The following is a 22,124-nucleotide window of genomic DNA, read 5'->3' on the forward strand; positions in this document are numbered from 1 at the left end:
AAAAACAGTTATCTGAATACGTGCAACGAAGTTTAAGGTATCCGTATAACACGGTGATAAACAATGTTTCTTCTGACTGGTAAACGTAAACAACCTACACACGTGAACCAAGCACAACAAATCATACGTGGCAGTGTCTTATTGAGCAATAACCAAAATGAAAACTTTACAAATTGAAATGAAGACATAACATGAACTCCATAAAAATACGAGGTAATTTCTGTTCTCTTAGAAATACTATTACTATATCGTTATGATGTTTTTATGTAAGACATATGTCTTATACATAATGTATAGTTATAGTGTATATCATATGGATGTACGTACACCGCGTTGAATAACTTGTGTCCAATGCAATTGTTTTCCCTTCTAGCGATAAAATTTGTTTACATTGTAATGTAGCATTTAAGCTATATAGTAATACATAGATATACCCTACTTGTGTACTTGTGTACTGGAAGTACTCTAGTATGTAACAATGACACGATTATCTGTAATCGAGCGTATCAAATAAGTGATATATATGTTAACTCTAAGTAGTTTATAAGCTTCTATATTAGGACCAAGGGTATGATATTTTATCCTTTCAGATTAAGTGCTTCCTCTGTATTCATACATTCTTGATGAATCACTCTTCGTACAAATGAATTGATTTGCCGGGTAGTTATTGATTTGAATCTGTTTTGACAGTAACCACTGAGGTATGTAGGCTGATGATAACTGTGCAGCTGTCCTTGGTCGATAAATAAGCAGTATAATGCTGATGGAATGCTGAAACTGACATCATTTTTATTTTAATCTTTAATTAAAGTGTTTGGAAATTCTAATTTGCTGTTAAACGTTCTGAATGAATATTAAATGTTGTTTGTTATTTGTCGCACACGGCGTTAGATGATATAAACATACATGTATTCATCCTTTAAACGGCAAACGAAAAACAGCAAGAGTTTATTATCTGACACACTGACGATAGCTAAACTAAGTTAGATAATCATATTTTGACTTATCATATTTAATATAGGTTTTCTATGTACATTGTTATTATTAAAAATTAATGAGCTGTAAACGGATAATTATTGTGGAATGTAGTTCGGTTGAAAAGTCGTTAAAAGACATACATTTACGAGTGAACTATGAAATAATTGGAAGGAACTTAAAATCATTCTGTAGTTGTAAATATCACATAATTTTTCCAACAATCATGAAATGATGCAGTCATTTCAAATATTTTTGCAATATATTCCACTAGTAAGTGTACTACAGATTTGTTTGATTTTAAGGAGCGAATGTTTCACGGTTGTCCTGAGATCATGGTTCATTTTAAAATATCAATTAAGGTTCTCGCTAAATAGCGAATACAAATCAGATTACCAGCTATACCTTTGACAACTATAATTATTTTTCAGAGATGGTAAAGTTGATCCCATCCGGAATTATCTAAATTCGTCAAACCCTACCCTAGAATTTATTTGTTATGCTTTTGTAAACGTGCTAGTAAAGCGTGCATTTTATTCGTCGTTCTTAGAAGCTGTGTTGACGAAAGTCTAGAATTCTAAGGGAATTTTGGAAATCTAACCCTACAAACAAAACAATCATAAACAATACAATCATATATATACTGAAAATTGGCGGTTTTAACTTTTGATTAGTTCCAGTAATTTGAATGATTTTCATTTCTAACGTTATACATAAAAGATTTTTAATATTCAATTTGTGTGTGTGTTTTTTTTTTTAAACTCTTATCTCAAAGCATAATTATGTAATCTTAATTATTTCATTCATAGAATTTATACAGCAGTGGTTTGGAGATAAATAACCCGTGCCATGCATGGTTTTTAAAAGTCTAATTAACAATGTAGTGAAATGACTTGATATAGCTGAACTACTTAATATCCCATTCATTCACTATAAATGAATGATACCCACAACTAATGTCTAAAAATAGAATGTATCACTCACTCGTCCGTACATTGGGAACCCCAAATACGTCATTCTTACAAATACAATGCTTTATTCGCCAACCAAATCATTGTGTTGTGTCGTATATTTGTCTGGATCGTGAAGTAAAATAACCCGTGTCCAGACGTCACAAATTGACACCTCGTGATCATTACTTTGTACCATCACCACAAAAACAGTAACATAACGATATATAAGTATATCCTAATTTATAAATAAAGTAAGATTTTGAAATTTTTCAAGTAGAGAAAATATTCGCCGAGTCATGCCTGAATCATAGAGCATACTGGTTTGTGAAAGCATTACCAGACAAATCAAACTGTAATGATATAATACAGTTTATTTTACTCTTGTGTCTGAACAAGTGTGTGTGTATATGTATAACCAAATAATGGAAATCGTTGATCGTATGTTGATTATTTTAATATACCAAGCTAACTTCCCAAGCTGGGAAAATACAGTTAACATGAGATATATTATGTAACATTTCTATACTTCAGTGAGTGTTCCTATTAATGTTTATACTGAGTTCAATTAGATTTAATTTAAACATAAGAATAATTTGAACATTGATTACTATATCAACAACTTACAAAAACTGTAAATAACGCGATCAGATTTTAGCGCAATACTTTGAATGCGAAAAAAATCCTCGCCAAATTTGTACGTCTACTGTGATCAATAAAACTGACATGTGTAATCTTTACTTAAAACAAAACCTACGACATAGCTACTAGGTGTGACAAATTTGATATATATCTTTTATTACCGTTCAATTGACGCTTCCATTGTTGGAATACAAATGCCACATTTATTTACAGTTTATACATATACATTTACAAAGTAATACAGTTGTTTTAATTTGTTGGAAATACTTTTTAATTTACTGAAGTACTACATTAGAATTTTTTTCGTGTAGTGAACAATTTTCATACACCACATGGAGAAATTAATTGTGCGTTCTTTATTTCGCTTAATTCAACATAACATCGACACAATATAAACACTTCGGACTGTTTGTCAACAACATTTAAAATTTTGAGGGTCCGAATTTTCAGTCAATGTTGCAGGATAAACAAAACATATGATCAGTGGCTTAGAATTTTTTTTCGGTTCGTGAAATCGGAGGCTCTCCTTTTTTGCCTTTCTTAACTGCTTTCTATATGCAGTTTTTATTTTCGACCATGCGCCAAGTGCTCTCAATTTATTCCACGACCTGGCATCTACACTTTGGTAGATCCCCTGTATGATACTGGGGTCCCTGGGTGACTCACTGTATCTAAGATTTACTGAAATACGTATATAGGCAGCTGTCGTATCAGTTTATCAGAGACTTTGCGCTCAAAGTCTGCGTAAGATATAAGTAAATATGAAAGGTGTATTTATATTGAAACGGATTGGAAAAAACAAACTTGTGAACATTTTCATCATAATCATGGGGTAAATCTAAACGATAGAAAGATTTATATGCGTACGCGTACAAGGAGAATAAGACCAGGTGTTCCAGAAGAAAACGCGTTTTCTGCTTCATCTAAGATATTCCCCCATGTTAATCTTTATCAATTCAAGTAAGTAATGCCATGTTCTCATATGAGAACAATATATTAAAACTGGGATCAACAGGTAAACTAACGTGCGTCAAACAAGCCCAGGTTTATATAACACAAAGAAATAGAATATTTTCCTTTATAATCGTTTTCGGATTATTTTAAAACATGTTCCGTAATTTTATATTAACAATGGATCAATCAACACTGACTACCAGAAAGGAGAAATTTTGTTCCTTATATTCATTGTTCTTTGATTTATATATATCCGTAGAATGATGTGTGACATTGTAGAATAAGTGAAAACAACACATAAATTGGAAGATATTTCGTCCTTGAAGTGTCCCTGGAGTTTCAATGCATTTACGTTAACACTGGAAGTTTCAAACACGTGCTGTGGTGTTCACATCATCTAGTGAACAGAAATAGAGATGATAACATAAAATGAAGCCAAGAATATTTATTTACGATACCCTGAAGTACAAATTATTTAGTTTTCACTTTTGAGGTCTTATGTAAGATAAATACTATGAAAAATTCACCAGTGCACCTTCCCATCTAGATGTTGACTTTTTCGATAATTTTGATTTTTTTCAGTCGCATCTAGGGTTAGGAATTTAGACCCATATCATCACTGAAACAGCTGTACGATGCAGCTAAATTAATTGTTTGGCTCTAATTTACCTTACTTTTTTTATCTGAAGGTGTTATTCACTTGTGTGTCCATTGCACCATCTTTAAATAATGTAAAGTTAACAAATCTATAAACCGCAGAGTACAGATAAGACTTATCCCTTTAGGGCGATGAGTAACGTTTGATTACGTTTCTGCGTAGTTCATTGTCCACCTTCTTGAGTGTCAGTGAACCACTATAAAAACCTGTGGTATAAACAATAAAAGACGTGAGATTTTTTTTATACATTGTATATATATATTGATTTTGACAATATACATTGTAAACAGCTGAACCTTTTGAATGTTTAGAAGAAATCATATAAAAATGTATTAATACATAAGTAGAACATCAAATGGAATTCAAATTTAAATATCACTCTTAAAATAGACATTACTTGACAGATAACGCAACAAAACTAGGTTACAATATTTAAAGCATAGGAAATCACGTTTGTGATTCGTACAACAGCTTAAATAAACAATTAACAGAATGGAAATTATATTTCCAAAAAAAGACAAAACACGTCATACAGTCGACAGGTGTCCGTGCATGTTTTATCCTCAATCTGAGAAACTATCTAACCTTGGTGTCACTTCAAAATGACGTCATATCTGCCGATATGTTGATAAAACTATCACCGTCAAGGTGATAGCTCAACTGTAAATTGGCATGTACATAAATCAATACACTTTAACCGGGGAACACAATTTCTTAATGTCATAACACAGAAAAGGGACTATTTGGATTTAAAATAGAATGATCACAAGCCGACAAAGCGTCCAAACAGCGACACCTGTTCAAGTTCACAAAATAATGAATATTGACTTTTATCACAGCAAACTATCCAATAGGAATGATGATATACATTTATTAATAAAACACTGTGTTATCATAAATATACATGTTTTTTTTTTATTGCAAAAAATATAAAAAAAATGGCTCAAAGAATATATAATTGTATCTCATTTTTAAAATGAGATTATTGCACACAGTCCGCCTAAAGTAATACCTACTTCTTCTTTTTTATCAATAAATGACAAAGCCTGGAAATACAGTGGTGTGATGTTTAACATATATTTCGTCCTTAGATCAAGATCTCCATTTATCGGTTAGAAATCTAGTTGCCGATAGTTGTCGCTATAAAATAAGGTGGACATAAATATCCAGGCACTTACCCCAAGTACAATTGAGCAATGAAGTTAAGATTTGATTGTTTACATAAGTAGTATATCTTGTTACACACTGGTAACTGCTTCAGTAAAATACGACTTAAAGCTTATGTATGTGTTTTTCATAAGCATGATGTGCGTGTAATTGATATATAGAATGAATCATGTCTCATTCTAGTATTACCTTTGCCAGAGATCAAACATGGTATCACTTATCACATCAAAGATGTCAAAGAGATCAAATGTAAATGTGCTAGTCTCACCAACACAAAATAAATAAATTGCAAATAATAATTATAAGATGAAAACAGTTCAGCGAATAATTTAAGTGTTAAATGTAGCACGATGGAAAAATAGCGTGTGTATCGCTTACAAAAAAATGACAACCAATCTGATCTCAAGATTTCTTCAAATACAGCATACACCCAATTTCTAATTAATTCTCAGACGTGAATCATCTTTCCGGTTTAGCATAGGGCGCAACGTCGAATACAGTGATGGAAATACTTACAACTTTCTCTGGTTGTCCTGCGATGACAGTGTCATCTAGTTTTTACAGTCCTCACAAATTGAAACATTTTCCCCATTAGCAATTCAGAACACAGATAACAACAGAATATGCTTTCTGCTCATATGGGTGTAAACCGATGTTATCAGTCAAACAAGTCTGTCATAAATCTTAATGGAAACAAATTAAGATCGCGAACCTCTACCTCCGCCTCAGAAAGTTACACTCACAGAATTAGGGACAATGATCGAAGTGTCATTCCTATTTTTGGTAACTTCCAGGAAAGCCTTTCTGTTAAAACATTTCAATCCTTCCGAATATCCATCTGCTAAAACCTTTGGAAGATTTGCAATTGGATAACTCAAATGAGGGGCCCTTGAATACTTTGACCGGCACAAGGTTTGGATTCACGTGCAGAAATGCAAGCTGCCCACGTACGTGTTGCATAGATTTAGGTCCTCTATGTTTGCTTCTACGACATCAATCCAGTTCTGAATCTGTCTCCTCCAAAACCGAGTCCTGTCACAATGTAAAGAGTTTGTTTTCAGAACATAACAAACGAAATAAACACATCATATATGCAGGTTTCTTTTCAAAACCTGACATAATTTATATTCATAATTTCTCTGAAAGTTCTTAATTTTTAAGCAAATGTTTTATCAAACCATTACACTCAACCAAGAAATATGACTTCAATAAAACCTACCCATCCTCCCCTGTCTGTTATCCAGCCTGCAAACTTGTCAGAGAAGTACTGAAGAGCCATGTCCTTGAGCTTGAGCGCCACTGCTCCACCAGCGCCCGCCATATGTACAGCAGCCTTGGTGACATAGAAGTACATGGCAACATTGTGCCAGCCAACAGTACCACCAAGAGAGGATTCAACAACTTTAGTGAAGCGATTATACTGGTCAGTTTCTTGTACCAATTGCATAGCTATCGGCATGACAATGGATGGTACATTAATCTGTGAAAAGTACATTTGATACAAGTTAATAAAGGTATTGTCCATATCAGTTAAGATTCAGCGATTCAATTTACTGGTTGAAGTTTCCCACATGAAGGTGATTTTGGTAAACAATACGATCATGGAATTACACATAAAAAGCATAGCAATGATCACATTTGTCCCAAAAGCTCAGTAATCAGCACCTCTTGGTGGTGTCTTTTATTGCATGGCACATTTAACGTCAAACATATAGTAAAAGAAGGTTGATGCAAATGAAAGTTAAAATGGCTATTGGTATACAATACTGAATATTTAGATTTCCGGTTATGACAAATGACTTTTTGGATAGGGTTACATTGTAGAAGTTTTTACACTTACTGTCTCTGATAAACGATCTCCTTCTTTCCGTAACTCCATGATTAGGTCTCTCTCGATTGAATTAAGCCTCTCTAATGGCAATAGAACAAAGATTTCATTTAACAACTATTCTTCTCAAAAACTGTTAGAAATGTTATGCATGTAACACAAAACCAAAACGGATCCAATGGTAAGAGAAAATACTGGTCGGTCAAATCACATTCCATAAAACCAAAACGATTCAATGGTATTACAACGGTATGAGTATAATTATAGATAACAGACCACTCAGAAGATAAAATAAGATAAATATACCTTAATATATATCGTGTTTAATTAAGGAAGTAAATGGATTCTACAAAAGACATATGTGAATGGACTTTTTAACTTTACACACAATTTTTGTCTATGAATTTAAGATATAGTAACTGCAAGGAAATGAATAAACAATATTTTTAACCAGTCTGGTCTTATCATATCTAAACAACCCATGAGTATTATTTCCCTTTCTGAAATCGGAGTTAGCATGAAGGACGTGGAAATACAACGTCTCAAAATTGATGTTCATGATTATGGGTTCCAACTTCTTCATTATCTACCAGAAAACTTTTCTCTAAACAGACCCATCTGGAATATAAATTGAAATGTGTGGTACGGTGTAACTTACCTGGTGCTTGTCTCCCCGAATGAACACCGGTCGGGGACTGACACTCATTATCCGACTGGCTACTCTCTGCCCTTGTAACGTAGTTATCAGCAATGGCTGCAAGACGGTTGGCCACACTTTCAATGCGTTTATTTTTTTGCTCCTGTGAGAGTTCATCAAATGGGATCGAATTCACATCATTTCCTGATAACAGCCGTCTTCGGCCGCTCCCACGACCTGTTCCAAAACAGAAAACACTTTAATTTAAATGTGGACTGATACATATATGGAAATGTATGGAAAACAAGTATCATTCAGATAGTTGAAAATAAAGGATTGATCTATGCATTTGCAGTGAAATAAATTTCTAGAGTACCTGCTTACTTTCATTCTTTAAAAATATGTTTTTTCTATTGATTAAGGCAATGCTATTACCTTGCAAAATTGCTTTATTCATACAGTCTTACAAGACAACGCAGTGTTCATATATAAATGTATGTAAATTGATTATGAATGCTTACCCCTCTTGGCGACTGGCTCGTGCCCATCAACTTTGTCAAAATCGTTCGGACAGTCAGGTTCCACATCGTCAACTTCCATTGGACATATCCGTATGCTTTCGTGCGTATCCGTCACAACATCCATATAACCCTCTGGGCTCCTCACATATTTGATGTGGGTATCTGTTTCGACATCTACTTCAAAATTTCCTGATCTGGGCAATGAATTAGAAAAGGTATGGCATGGGACCAGTCCCTGCAGTTGAAGTCTTGACCTGTCCCCATGGCCATCGATACCAGCCCTCGTGGTAGATCGGGTTCGACGCCTTTCGGAAACATTTTGCTCGGTGTCCTGGGAGATGATTGCCTCAAATACCTTGGTGACAGTGTTTGGCGGTTGCTGGAACTGGCCCATAGGACATGGACTGGAGGGAGAGGATAATGATGCGTGGCGACTTGGGCGTTTCCATTGATCGGAACTGGAGGTGGGAGCTTTCATAAGACTAGGGCCCGGTTTGTTTTCTTCTCTTGGTGATTTAGGTGCTGTTTGAAAGGTAAATAAGAAGATTTATAAGTAATAAAAAAGAAGTGTTTGCTGTTGATCATACAAAGTTTCTGCAACAAGGTTCAAATCAAAATACGAATATCTATCTATTTGTAAACAAAACAAAATCCATTTTACGTAGGATATCAATATGTAGTTTTCTTTAACATAATTTGATGCAAACGGGAAATGGACAAGGTATGAATTACAAAGTCTATCAATAAATGAAACCCTTACGGTTCAATACACACTTTGTGGATATACAGTGTTATTGGTGGGCTTTTTATACGTCATATAGTGTAAAAGATCACTCAGATTAATTTCTTATTACAAAGTATCGCGTGCTGATCTTTATCCTGTACTATGGTGTCAGTATTCTTGGAAAAGTAAATGAAAAAAATGTCTCGGTTGACTGCTTTTGTGTAATTAGTGCAGGGTATTTTTCGTATCGATTATTAAGTGAACAAAACAATACCCCAGTCCTAGTGTATGTGTATTGGATTTTATTGACTGCCATAGTGCACTTGCTTGCTAAATCTCTACAAAAGTTAATTTATTCATCTGATGAAAACATTAAAGTAACACACGGTGTTCCAAACATTCTATGCCTATAATACATAAGGGTAGACACAAAATTGGCATGAATACCGTGAACAGGAAATATTTTTGTGTAGGAATAGTTAAAACGTTTTTGTTCTCTCTGTACTATATGCAGACAGCTAATTACCATTTTGACAGACTTGTCCTGTTGTGTCGTTTTGTTTCTTGAAAATAAAAAACGTACCATCGAAAAAAATGGGCACCAAAGGTCGGTGTTTCAACAACGATTAAATTTAAGGTGACAAAGAAGTACTTACCATCTGAGAACTTCCGGCGCAAACTCCTCCTCAATGACTGAAATTTTGTGATGGCTGCCGGTTTAGACTTGGTAGAAAGGTCCCGCGTATCAGTGATGGTTGTGTGTGATTCCGAGTGGACACCTGGACTCGACGGAGTCACACAATCTTTCACCTCCATAGACTCCTCCCGACGGACCAGAATATCCCCATGACGTGTCTGGGTCACGTGTGACGTACAATGGCCATTTTCGTCCATGACCACAACACTATCTTCCTTTATATTTTGTTTATCCTTACGATACCTTTTGGTCTTCTTTTTTGGTGACTTTTGGGCTTTTGCTTTCTTACTCTTTTCTTCGTCACTTTTCTTTTGTTTAGTAAATGTCAGTAAAATTCTTTCCTTTGCTCGTTGAAAAGCACTCTTCTTTTTCCTATCAATAGTGTTGATACTGACATCATCCTCTCCATCAGAATCATTGGACGCTACACTCCCAGATCTCTGAATTTGATGTGTTGATTTTTCATTGTAATTTTCAGTTTTGTTGTTATTATTGTTGTTCATCTGAGCTTCCGAAGCTTTTCTCTTCCTTAGACTTGCTCTCCTCAGTGTTGCTGACTCCGGGGGCAGTGTCTTATACTTTCGTTTATCGTAATCCTCTTTCTTGAAAATTCTTTCCTGTGTAATTTGAAATGGCGAGGGTGCCATGTCATCAATATTGTCATATACTGAAAGTCTGTGAGTTGCCTTACGGTAACTGTTGGTTCGTTTAAACTGTTGCTGGTCCTCAACCTGTAATGAATTTTTATCAGCGTCAGTAGTAGTGGTAGTCGTGGTGCTCTCCAGCACGTGCTGAACTCCCGTTGTGACGTCACGTTCCGACGGAAGAGTTTTGAGCTTTTGTTGATACATGAAGTAATCAAAAAGTTGTTCTGTGTCGCTCTTCCTTAGAGGTATGGTCTGTCTCCTCCCATTTCTCTTTATCCCTGTGGCAGACATGATGGCTGAAGTGTAATAATCTATATCTGTAAACAAATAGATGTTGATTATTGTTTGGCAGTGTCTAGAGGATGATACATATCTAAGTAATACGGTGCAAAATCTGCATGTGTACTACAGAAATGTATATATACTTTGTGTCAAGTATTGTATATACACAGTACACAAAAAGGTCTTTGTTCTCATATAACAATGCATGTATCGTTAGATACAACAGAAATAGTTTTCATCTTCAGATCCACGGGTACATACTTCATTAATTCGTATAATATAGCCTGAAATATAAACATACCACATTTTCTCCTGTGTAGAGAAGTACTGATATATCGGTCATGTAAAGTGAAGGACGTGGTACCGCGTTGGACAGGAAATAACATGCTGGCATAGACACTTGTTTAATAGGACATAAATACTATACACGGTTTCTGAATCATAACGATATAACTTTAATATGACGTTTAATTATAGATAATAAAGTATATAAATAGAACGTGTCTCTATACTGGATATACATCGTATTATTCTATATCACAAGTATATCAAGTTCAGCTTTACTCATTAAAGTAGTCACGTCTTCCGTTCAACGCCTCTCCAATCGAAACATGAATAAAACCAAATAAATAATGAAAATAATCATTTAGTCATCAAACGGTGAGATTTTAACTGAAATAAAATACAATTCATAATAGCTACAAACAAAATGTAACTGAAAAGACATCGCTAGCCTAGGCAGTGTTGTCATGAAATGAAAAAAAAAACAAAAACAAAAACAAAAACAAAAACAAAAAATACAACAAAACAAAAACAACCCTCAAGAATATCTCCCACAAACAGCATCTCTTGTCTTCATCTGACTGATAATACCACAGCACAAAATGTGTTACTGTAATAATGCGTTATATTATAAAAATATTACTAACTAGTAAAATTAAAATGTGAAAAATCACATTTAAATATACCGAGTGTGTCACGTTTCAGTAATCTACAACTTCCAAACATATTCTTTGTAGCTAATATCTTAAGTATACTGCTTCCGCTGAGTTAACCGTTCGGTTGTAATATGATTCTGTACAAGTATGTGTAAGATTTATCAACTCACATAATATATCCGATGTTACAATGCTCTAGAATTCCAGTAAAGTTTAACACTTTAGTCTGTATGTTGCTATCAACTTGTCACCTTGACGGTCTTAATCCTTCTGTGCAGATCCTTTAGTATCCGGGCAGTTTTATCAATATTTATCCACAAGTTACCCTGGGTATTCCATAGGGGTGGATCCAGAATAATCAACAATGATATTCAAGTTAGTGACGTACACACGGAATGAGTAATTCAGCTACTCTGTGTCAATTTATAGTAACCGCGGTTTTAGTAGTTGTGGTTAAGGCTGATACTACTACAGCTACCGCTACTACACTACTACTGTATTAAAAACAACTCTTACCTGGATAATGGAGTTCTGTTACATTATATAGCAATGTAATTCGGTGTGGAATTTCCCTTCGAGCTGGTCAGCTGACTTGGGCTGTGTTTGTTATGTATATTTATAGTAAATACATTCACTTCGTCATATAGCACTTCCTGGTAGTTACCTGTGTGTCGTCATTTATAATCGAACGCTCACCTGTGGAAAGGCGAACTGTGGTTAGTGTACAATACCTTGTACTTCATGTGACTGACGAAAATTCATACCTTATTGCATGGGTCCTATTATATATAGGATAATTGATTAGTACATAAAAGTCTTGATGAATGTGATTTTATTAAACGTTTTGTGCATTTTTCCGATATTGAATTCAAATGTTTACATTGTCTCATAACTCTAACAAGTTAAGACGTGTGCATGACCGATGTACCTTTATGTTTTTAAAATGTGTGACAATTTCGTTTATCTTATACATTATACATATATATTACAATTACCACATTTTATAAGTCGGACCACATCATAAAAAAGCGTTCATGTACTTTAAATTTGCCCAGTAAATTCATTTAAAAAACGAAGACGGTACTTTTAAAAACTGGTCAATGATATATTACAAAATTTACTTTCAAATGAGTAGTCAACAGTAACGTTATGCTGTTTAATGGTTGTACATGGAAGAGATAGATACGTGACAAAGAATATAATTACATTGATAAGTTGTTATGGACCCGCTTCTATCCTGATATAAAATAGTCCGCTCGTTATTTACGCGTATCATCGCGTGTTTCTTACACACATAATGCGCTAATGGATGTGAGAATTGTGCCAAGCCTACACCTTAGTTCCAGAATATCTAAATCCTGTGTCCGTTGACAATACTGTGTTATCAGGTAAACACATATGGGAAGGGAGGAATTTTGTTTCACTGTCTCACCTTTTAGCAGTATTTAACAACTCAACTCTAAGGTCTATTACATTTGATAATATTTTACAACATTATACGAAGACCTTCTATTTATTTATTTATTTATTTATTTATTTAAAGATGAGCTAGTAGTCGGATATAAGATCAGATACATACATATCGGACATCGGACATCAGTACTCCAAGTTTGAGATGTTTTTAGTATTTAGAACAAACTAGAAAAAGAAACGGAGAAAAGCACGGACATATAAAGTTTCAAGATCCGCGGGAAAAGTGATAAGTAAAAACAATTTAAACACCTAAAACTAGTTCTTTTCTTCTTAAAGCAACAACTGCATTTCTCTGAAATTTGAAATACTCTTGGACGTATTCTTGGTTTGGTGGATATGACCTTCCTCTGGAGCCCTTTGGAAAATTTGAATTCTTTAAATGACAGCAAGTTTCATAAACCAGGACTCAGTCTGTCCGACTTCAGGGCGCGATTTTATTTTCATATATGTGTGTTTTTTCATCAAACGTTAGGTATGTTGTTTGTATCAGGAGAGACCGCTCTACATGAAGTTATCTAAACTCTCTCTCTCTCTCTCTCTCTCTCTCTCTCTCTCTCTCTCTCTCTCTCTCTCTCTCTCTCTCTCTCTCTCTCTCTCTCTCTCTCTCTCTCTCTCTCTCTCTCTCTCTCTCTCTCTCTCTCTCTCTCTCTCTCTCGTTTTTTTTGTATATTATAATTGTATTTAAACATGTCGTCTTGTCTTGTTAATATGTATTTTGTAAAATTTTATAGGAAAGGGCTTTATATAAGTTAGAAAACTTGTGCCCAATCCTTCTTGTATACTTTGTACAAATAAAATATGTTTAAATCAAATATGTTTTTCAGTATCTATATGTACAAATGTGATCGTATGACATGATAACACTTAAATGATGTGAATGCCACAGAAAGTCTATGGACACGATATTGTGTACGTGTAAAAACAAGTACAGTGATATCATCTCCGATCGAATACGCCTATTTTACATGATTCTTTCCTCCAAGTCAGGAGAGTTCTAATAAAAAGTATGGCTGGAAGGGTACCGAGACTGTTGTAAGTTATCAGGTGTTATAACTGAGTCTTTTAAGTTTTTATTGTCTTTAAAACCCGAAATACTATTTAAACATTTCATTGTTTCTTGACGATATGAGTAACCATATGTTTGATACACGCATAGGTAATTACAACTTTAACAAATAAACGAAAAAGAAATGCCAGTGGACATGTCAAACCCCTTGTAAAAAGATTCTGTTTCCTTTAAATCGTGATAATTTCGACGTTAAACTAAATCACTTTTCATTCAGTAGATAAATAATTTTCATCGAGATCGCGAACAATGCATTTTCGCTGTACTGATATTGCAGGCATCGGTTTAGGGACAATACATGGGAAGTAATTCGATTTAATCAGATGAAGGCCAAGTCTGAAAAGAGTGTTACCTTAACATTGATTAAAAAGAGGAAACGGACCGAAATAATGAATAATACAGTATAATTTACCTAGGCATACATACAGTGTATTCACTTTCATATGGAAATAAAAAAAAGTTCCGCATTGATATAAAAAGAAAGATTATAGATTGATTGATTTTTATGCTTTATTTTCGTCGGCATTTTTTGAAATGTTTATTTACTTTATGGGTTTTACGTTCAATATTATAGTCTTCCTTTGCTTTCAGTGGACGAGTATTGTGGTGTCCTTAGAGTTCTTTTATAAAATTGTATACAAAACTGCTTATCTGGTGCTTGAATATCTGCATAGTCAAAATATCTTATTCCAGATGAGTAAAAATATATTTTCTTGTTCACATGAATTGGATGTTTTATATATGAAATATCATATATATATATAACTCCTGTGAAAGAAAAGGGAAAACACTAAACATGCTCCAGCTGATTGCCCTGAACAGGAATTTAACTGGGGTCTCCAGTGATCAGCTATACACATTCCAACTGAGTCAAAAAGGCATGCTCCATCATCTGAGTGACAGAGACAATAATTAACACTATATATATGTAAAAACCACACTGACCCACTCCCTTTAAATTAAATGTATCAAATGTCTACTACATATCAATGAATGAAGTCATAACTTGTCGTAACTAAAGGGTTTGTAGTAATTTCATATAAGGGAAAATAACTTTAATCTTGATCATGAAGCTACTTTCTTTATAAATTTTTGTTTCAAGAGACTGGTAGACTACTTCTACTGGAGTACTGTTTACAGTTAAATGACCATACAATTATCATTGGTTGTGCATATGAGAAAGGAGCTCGAGGCAACTCTGGATCATGTACCATTTTGTAGTCATTGGAAGAGTTACATAAGGGAGCCCGAGATCTGCACTTTTATTTTAGATAAATTATTCAATACCAACACATGGACAGCAATACTCATAGAAAAAATCATAGGAAAGATTTTGTAACTTAAAGTTTAATGATCTTTCTTTTTTTCAGGCCTCTGTGGAAGCGAGCTATACCGAAGTATCCTCTTTATCTTGAAGGTCGACCACAAAATCGTGTGTTTCTATGTCAATTCTGGATGAAATTGATCCCGGATAGAACATTTGAGCTACCAAATGACAGAGTTCATTTTGAGATACATCCTCAGTGAGTTTTATCATTCATATACAACATTTCCTTTTATATATACATGATATGTTCCTCAATTTTTACTAACAGATTTAATTCAATTGTCATTTGATTCATTACTTCACATTGCATAGTTTTAATTTAGTTATAGTTCTAGCATCTTCAGTGATGTTTCCAATTTTGATGGATATGGCCTTGTGATTTCCAGAATCAGTTTTGTGTAGATATGTGCCAATCTTTTGTGAATATAGAATCCATAAGTTGTTCAATATAAAATTTTACTTGGTAAAAGCACTATTCCATTCACTTTTATATCGTTTATAATATCAAATATAATTTATTACATTTTTTATTTACTTGGAAGTGAAACCTTTCACTTGATGAATTTAAAGGCAATGTTACAGTAAGATGTGTGTTTTATGTCAAATAACTAATCTAACACTTTAGATCTGCAACTTAAATCACTGATCTTTTAAAACATGTTGATAACATATATTATGGTGTGATATTTGTTGAACTAACTGATGGTTATAAACAAGCAATTTTATCTTGAGCAAATTTTTTATGCCATGTTTAAAAAATTACAACTATTAAATTGACATGGCCAACTGATGATAGATTTAGGCATAGGAGCAAATTGACTTTTTTAAACATTTGGAACTAGGTGTTACTACCAATAAATAATTCTAGCTTTCTGATAGATGAAAATATTCCAATGATTTATCAGTGACCCCTAGCAGCAGTAGTATGCTATAAACAATGCTACCATCTTTCAAAACAGTGTCATACATGCATACTGTCGCTATGAGACAATCAACTATTATACTGAAAACTTACAAAAATGGACAGACTATCGCTAAATGTCATGAAAATTTTCAGATTGATATTTACGTGAATCATGAACTAACATTGTTATGGTTTGCAGAGGATTCTCTGATGTAGGTAGCAACATCATAGATATGATCACACTACACCTTTTTATTAGGTTTCATGTTGATATTTGTAGAATTGATTGAGTAATGGAACGTTAAATTTTCCCTGATCACTGGCTGCACTATACATTGTTTATCATGCTCAATTGTACACGTATATTTAAAGAAGTGAAATAAGTGACAACAACAGATATGTACTTAATACAATTATGAAACATTCATATACAATGTTTACCAGTTTCATATATGTAAAATGAGTTATGATGATTTTACTCTAGCGAGAACAACATCTTGGCACATATTATAGGCTTTATACAAATATCAGGTGTAATTGTGATTCATCTTCAGACGCTTTTGCTTAAAGTACTCAAAGAAGTTAGAGACATCAAACGATGTATTGTTAATATGATTACAATACATCCTTGTACTGAGCTTCATATTGATATTTGTAAAATTTGTTGATATGCGGAGAGATAAATTTTCTTCAGACGCTGATGGTACACATGTACATGTATTGACTTGTGAGCAGCATCAGAACAAAATTAATGACAAGAAAGAATTCATCCCATAATTGTTTTATGACTTTTATCAGAGAGATATTTAATAATCATATATAACACATACACTTTTCTGGTTTTAATAGGATTTAATAAGAAATCAAGTCAATTACAAGTAAGAATTAAGCATCTCTCATTTTATATTCCTTGTCACAAAATAGTATGCACAAACCAGGTAATTATGATCTCTGTGAGTTGTCATGCCAGCTGACAAAAACTTAGGCCCAACTCTACATTGCAAGCATTTGGTATGTGAAGCGCAGAATGTATTTTGTCAAAGAGCAATGGTCCTTCCCTACACGTTTTGGTAAGATAATTGCACAAAGACTCTCCTTATTATGATGAAAAAGTCTCAATATATGGTAACTCACAGATATGCTTTGTAAACACCAATGAGATAGATTTTAATAAATAACAAGTCTGAGGTAATAAGACTTACAATGTAATGCAGACTCCACATCCTAATACAGCAACACTAACTTTTGGCGATACAAAAACATGGCTTCTCCATTGTGATATCTAATGTGAAAAATAGAGTGAATCCTGCCTTTTCTTAACAGTTGAAAATATAAATGTTTCAAAAGGTAGTCATACATAATCTACATTTTGCTTTGATATATACATTAATAATTTTTATGTATTTTTGTTGTTCATAAATTTATGCATACCAGCTTATCCTAAAAATCAGTTATGCAACCTAGAAAAATCTTTGAACTTTTTACCAAAAGAAAAAGAGAGAAAAATAATGTGCCTGCTCCCCACTTTGGACCTTTAATTTTTCAGGAAAAATTGACTACTTGATGCACTGGTTTTCATGGTAGCAAAATAAATTATTTATGATCTGTTGTATAGCTCTTGGGTCAATTAATACCAATGTAAGTGTCTATCTATTGATTTTAAGATGTAAATTGTTTTCATGAATTGTACATTTTGCACAAATTTCACTGATTGGATGAACAATGTATTCCAAATTCCAAATATTGTTGTTGATTGTTATCTTCTTCGAAAGCGTATGATTGTTTTGAATGTAATCTCACATTAATATATATTATTAACATGTTTAGCTTTTCAGTAACTTTGATTTGATAAATATATAGGAACCAGTGTAATTTATACATGCATGTATGTTTTCTTTTTCTGATATTTTTATGTTCGATTAAATTTGTTTTAGCTTCATATATGGCAATATTACATTTGTATAGTTTCCACATCGCATATTGATTTGGACTTCCTGTACATATTTAGAAATCCAGATGCAATTTTCTGAATTAATACTTTTGTTTCATTTCCAGAATGAGTATATTGGATGTTAAACAATACCTGGAAAAGATTTATAATGTAGATGTATTGAAAGTGAGAACATATCGCAAATCAGGTGAGTTCGTAATCAATTTGTTAATTTTGTGTTTTTAGCCAACCATCATCAGGTGGTTGGCTATTCAAATGGCCTTATGTGCGTGGTCCCTCCATCTCTCTGTGAACAATATCTGTTATTGCTATTTCTTGAGAAGTGCTGCATAGATCTTTCTCAAACTTCATATATAGGTTTCCTGTAGTCCCTTGTTGTGGTTGTTTGATTTTGGGACTGATAAAAAAAACAAAGTGGTGGTCGGGTGGCGCAGTGGTAACATACTCGCCTTTCACCTAGCCGAACGGGGTTCGATTCCTGGAACGGACATGAAAAGGTAAGGGGTCACCTGTCCGACCACGGGTGTTTCCCCGGGTACTGCGGTTTCCTCTCACCAAAAGACCCCTTGAGCGCTTACATCCGGGCCAACAAGAGTGCTCAGTATAAGTTGACATACCTTGTTTTGCAATTGTTGTAAAATAAATAAAGTTTATATATATATAAAAACAAAGTGGCCGACAGACAGCCATCTTGGATTTTGACTAGTAAAGTTTGTTATTGCTATTTATTGAGAACTACTGCATATATCTTTCATACCTAAGCTTCCTCTGGCCCTTTCGATTTTGAGACTGATCTGTAAAAGAAAATGATTGACAGGAGGCCATCTTCGATTTCAATAATGAAAGTGTGTTATCTGCATAACTTATGCATAGATCTCTTTCAAATTTCATATGTAAGTTCCCTTTGGTACCTAGTTGATTTAGGGGCTGATCAGAAAACAAAGTGGATGACAGACAGCCATTTAGATTTTGCCTCTGATAGTTTGTTTTCACTATTTCTTAAGAGTTCTGATAGATCTCTCTCAAATTTTATGTTTAGGTTTCCCTTTGTCTTTCGTTGTGCCTATTTGATTTTGGAACTGACCAGGAAAAACTAAATGATCAAAAGATGGCAATTTATGGTGGTTAGTCAGGGCAAACAATCAGTGGATATACCTTGACTATGAGACGGAAATATACTATATACTACAATCCAGTATCTGGTTATCCAAACATTATGGGGAGACAACTCCAAATTGACTCCAGGTTAACAGATTAATACTGATACAACACATAATGGTGACATGCTTGAAATGTGGCATTTTGATTTGAATTTTTTGGATTTAAAGGTGTATGTTTAGCTCATCATCACTTCTTTTGTTGCATTATCAGGATACGTCTTTAAAGAGGATTCAATAGAAATGGAACAACAACAGAAAGGCAGGATACCTCCAGTAAAAGTTGCTTGTGTTCAATTGGTAAGATTTACTGCTTACTCAATAACACTATATTTCCTTGAATTGCATCTATTAGAACCTATGTTTTGTTTTCTTTAAGCATTTTTTCAGCTCATAATCCTGGTGATAGGGGGAGATAGGATTAGCCTATAATGGACCTGGAGCGGAAAATAGGATCAGCTCATATTCCTGGTGGTAGGGAAAGTTAGGATCAGCCCGCAATCCTGGTGGTAGGGGGAGATAGGATAATTCCTTAATCATGGTGATAGGTCGAGATAGTTTCAGCCCATAATCCTTATGGTAGGGGAGATAGGATCAGCTTATATTCCCCTGCTGGTAGGGAAAAATAGGATCAGCTTATAATTCTGTCGGTAGGAAGGATAGGATCAGCCCATAATCCTGATGATAGGGGAGGTCAGATCAGGATATCATCCAGGTTGAGGGGGAAAATAGGATTAGTCCATAATCCTGGTGAAAGGGGAGTAAGGATTAGCCAAAAATCCTTGTTTTAAGGGAAGACAGGATCAGCCTATAATTCCAGTGGTAGGGAGAAATAGGTTCAGATCATAATCATGGGGGTAGGAGGAAGTAGGATTATTCCATAATCATGGTGAATAGTTGAGATACATGTAGTTTCAGTTTGAAATCTCAGAGGTAGTAGGAGATAGGATCAACATGAATTCATATGGTAAGAGTAGGTTGCATCACACTATAATCCTGGTAGATGGAGTTAGGGACAGCTGTTAATCCTGGTGGTAGGGCGAGAGAGGATCAGGCTATAATTCATGTGGTAAGGGGAGATAGGTTCAGCTCATTATCCTAGTTGCAGGGAAAGATAGGTTCAGCCCTTAATGCTGGTGGTAGGGGGAGGTAGGATCAGTCTATTATCCTGGTGATGGTGGGATAGGATAAACCCATAAACCTGGTGGCAGGAGATAGGTTCAGCCCATAATTCTGGTGGTAGGAGGATCGGTGGGATCAAAAATCTTTAACAATAGACATTTTCAACTTCCTTAGATTTGAGATAAATGTTTTTAACTCTTTTCTTATTTATTTGAAAGCTGGATGGACATAATTGTATATTTTTCACAGATACACATGATGAAATCACTCAAAAACCTGTGATTATGATAATATCAACATATGGTCATGTCTTCTCCTATAACAATTGTATCAAGTTTTGAGTCAGTGAATTTTCATTTTTCCAGGGAGGAGAACATAGGTTTACATTTCCAGACTTGTTTTCAAAAAAATCAATGGGAGAGCAAGATAACAATATGAAGGATCTTAACGAGAAACTGGATTTAGCAAAGAACTGGGAACGACCAAGTTTACCGCCCTGGTTCTCTTAGCTAGAAACGTGCTTACAATAATATGAATATTGAATTTATACATTTTGAATGACTTTGATAATTTTATTTGCATGGAGAATAAATATGTTTTCGAAGAATTTACCATTTCTTTCTTTTTCTTTTTCATTTTTCTTCCCTATGGTCCAGACATTATAATTGATTCTGGCATTATTACATATACTACACTAGAGAGACCAGTCATAATATGATATGCGATATACTTTTTACCATCTTCACTTTTTACAAAGTTTCATTTGTAAAATTAATTGAGTAATGTAGTTAATTTTCCCTCGATCGGCAGCGGCACTGTACATTGTGTATCACATTCTACTAAGCGTTTTCAATTATATATCTTAAATTACTGAATAAATTTAGTGACATATATGATATGTGTTAAATATGATTATAATACATTTATGTAGGAAGTTGCAGTTACATTTATGAAAAATGACCAAGTTACTTTTGCCTGAAATACTCATTTTAACAATACATCAAATAAGATATTTACTGTGTCAAATGGACATTATTTAAACTAACATATAGAAAAGTTCTATGATCACATTCAACTTCTCTTTTAAATCAATTTCAAACTGTATAATATCAGGCGAATCTATTCTATCCTGTTCCATATGTCAACAACATGGAAAGAAAAGAAATTTTCTGAATATCAAGATGACAGTTTGTGTGAAATGCTCTCTTGATGCAGTGAAACAATCTTAAACACATTTATTAGGTCTCCTTGCATGCTTCGGTGCCTCAAGTTTAGTAGATTTAATCTCTGCAGACACTTTTTATACGTCTTATTTTTAAGTCATGGTATGATCTTGGTAGTTCGCCTCTGTACGTTTTTGATTTCCTTGCTCATATACGGATTCCATGCACTGGAGGCATACTCAAAGTTTGGTCTAATGAACATCTTAAGCATAAGTGTGAAAACATTATCATTCAGATTTGTGAATGTTCTCCTTGTTCCTCTTGAGTTTATTCTTCCTGAA

General features: G+C 34.0%; 2 protein-coding genes across 2 annotated transcripts; one reads left to right on the top strand and one right to left on the bottom strand.

The window, feature by feature from the left end:
- Positions 1 to 4,474: 4,474 nt before the first annotated feature.
- On the bottom strand, positions 4,475 to 10,720 carry LOC132549326 (uncharacterized). The gene is made up of 6 exons (XM_060213249.1): positions 9,713 to 10,720; positions 8,333 to 8,854; positions 7,833 to 8,048; positions 7,187 to 7,257; positions 6,566 to 6,826; positions 4,475 to 6,378 (listed from the first exon to the last, which is right to left on the bottom strand). The coding sequence occupies exons 1-6, from the start codon at positions 10,689 to 10,691 to the stop codon at positions 6,340 to 6,342; spliced, it is 2,088 nt and encodes a 695-aa protein (XP_060069232.1). The 5' UTR covers positions 10,692 to 10,720; the 3' UTR covers positions 4,475 to 6,339.
- Positions 10,721 to 14,086: 3,366 nt separating this feature from the next.
- Positions 14,087 to 21,231, top strand: LOC132549339 (large ribosomal subunit protein uL23m-like). The gene is made up of 5 exons (XM_060213270.1): positions 14,087 to 14,125; positions 15,530 to 15,682; positions 18,446 to 18,528; positions 19,713 to 19,798; positions 20,986 to 21,231. The coding sequence occupies exons 1-5, from the start codon at positions 14,100 to 14,102 to the stop codon at positions 21,127 to 21,129; spliced, it is 492 nt and encodes a 163-aa protein (XP_060069253.1). The 5' UTR covers positions 14,087 to 14,099; the 3' UTR covers positions 21,130 to 21,231.
- Positions 21,232 to 22,124: the final 893 nt, after the last annotated feature.

This window comes from Ylistrum balloti, unplaced genomic scaffold (assembly GCF_031769215.1).
Source record: "Ylistrum balloti isolate Yb309-2 unplaced genomic scaffold, AGI_CSIRO_Ybal_v1 Utg370054, whole genome shotgun sequence".
Taxonomy (NCBI): domain Eukaryota; kingdom Metazoa; phylum Mollusca; class Bivalvia; order Pectinida; family Pectinidae; genus Ylistrum; species Ylistrum balloti.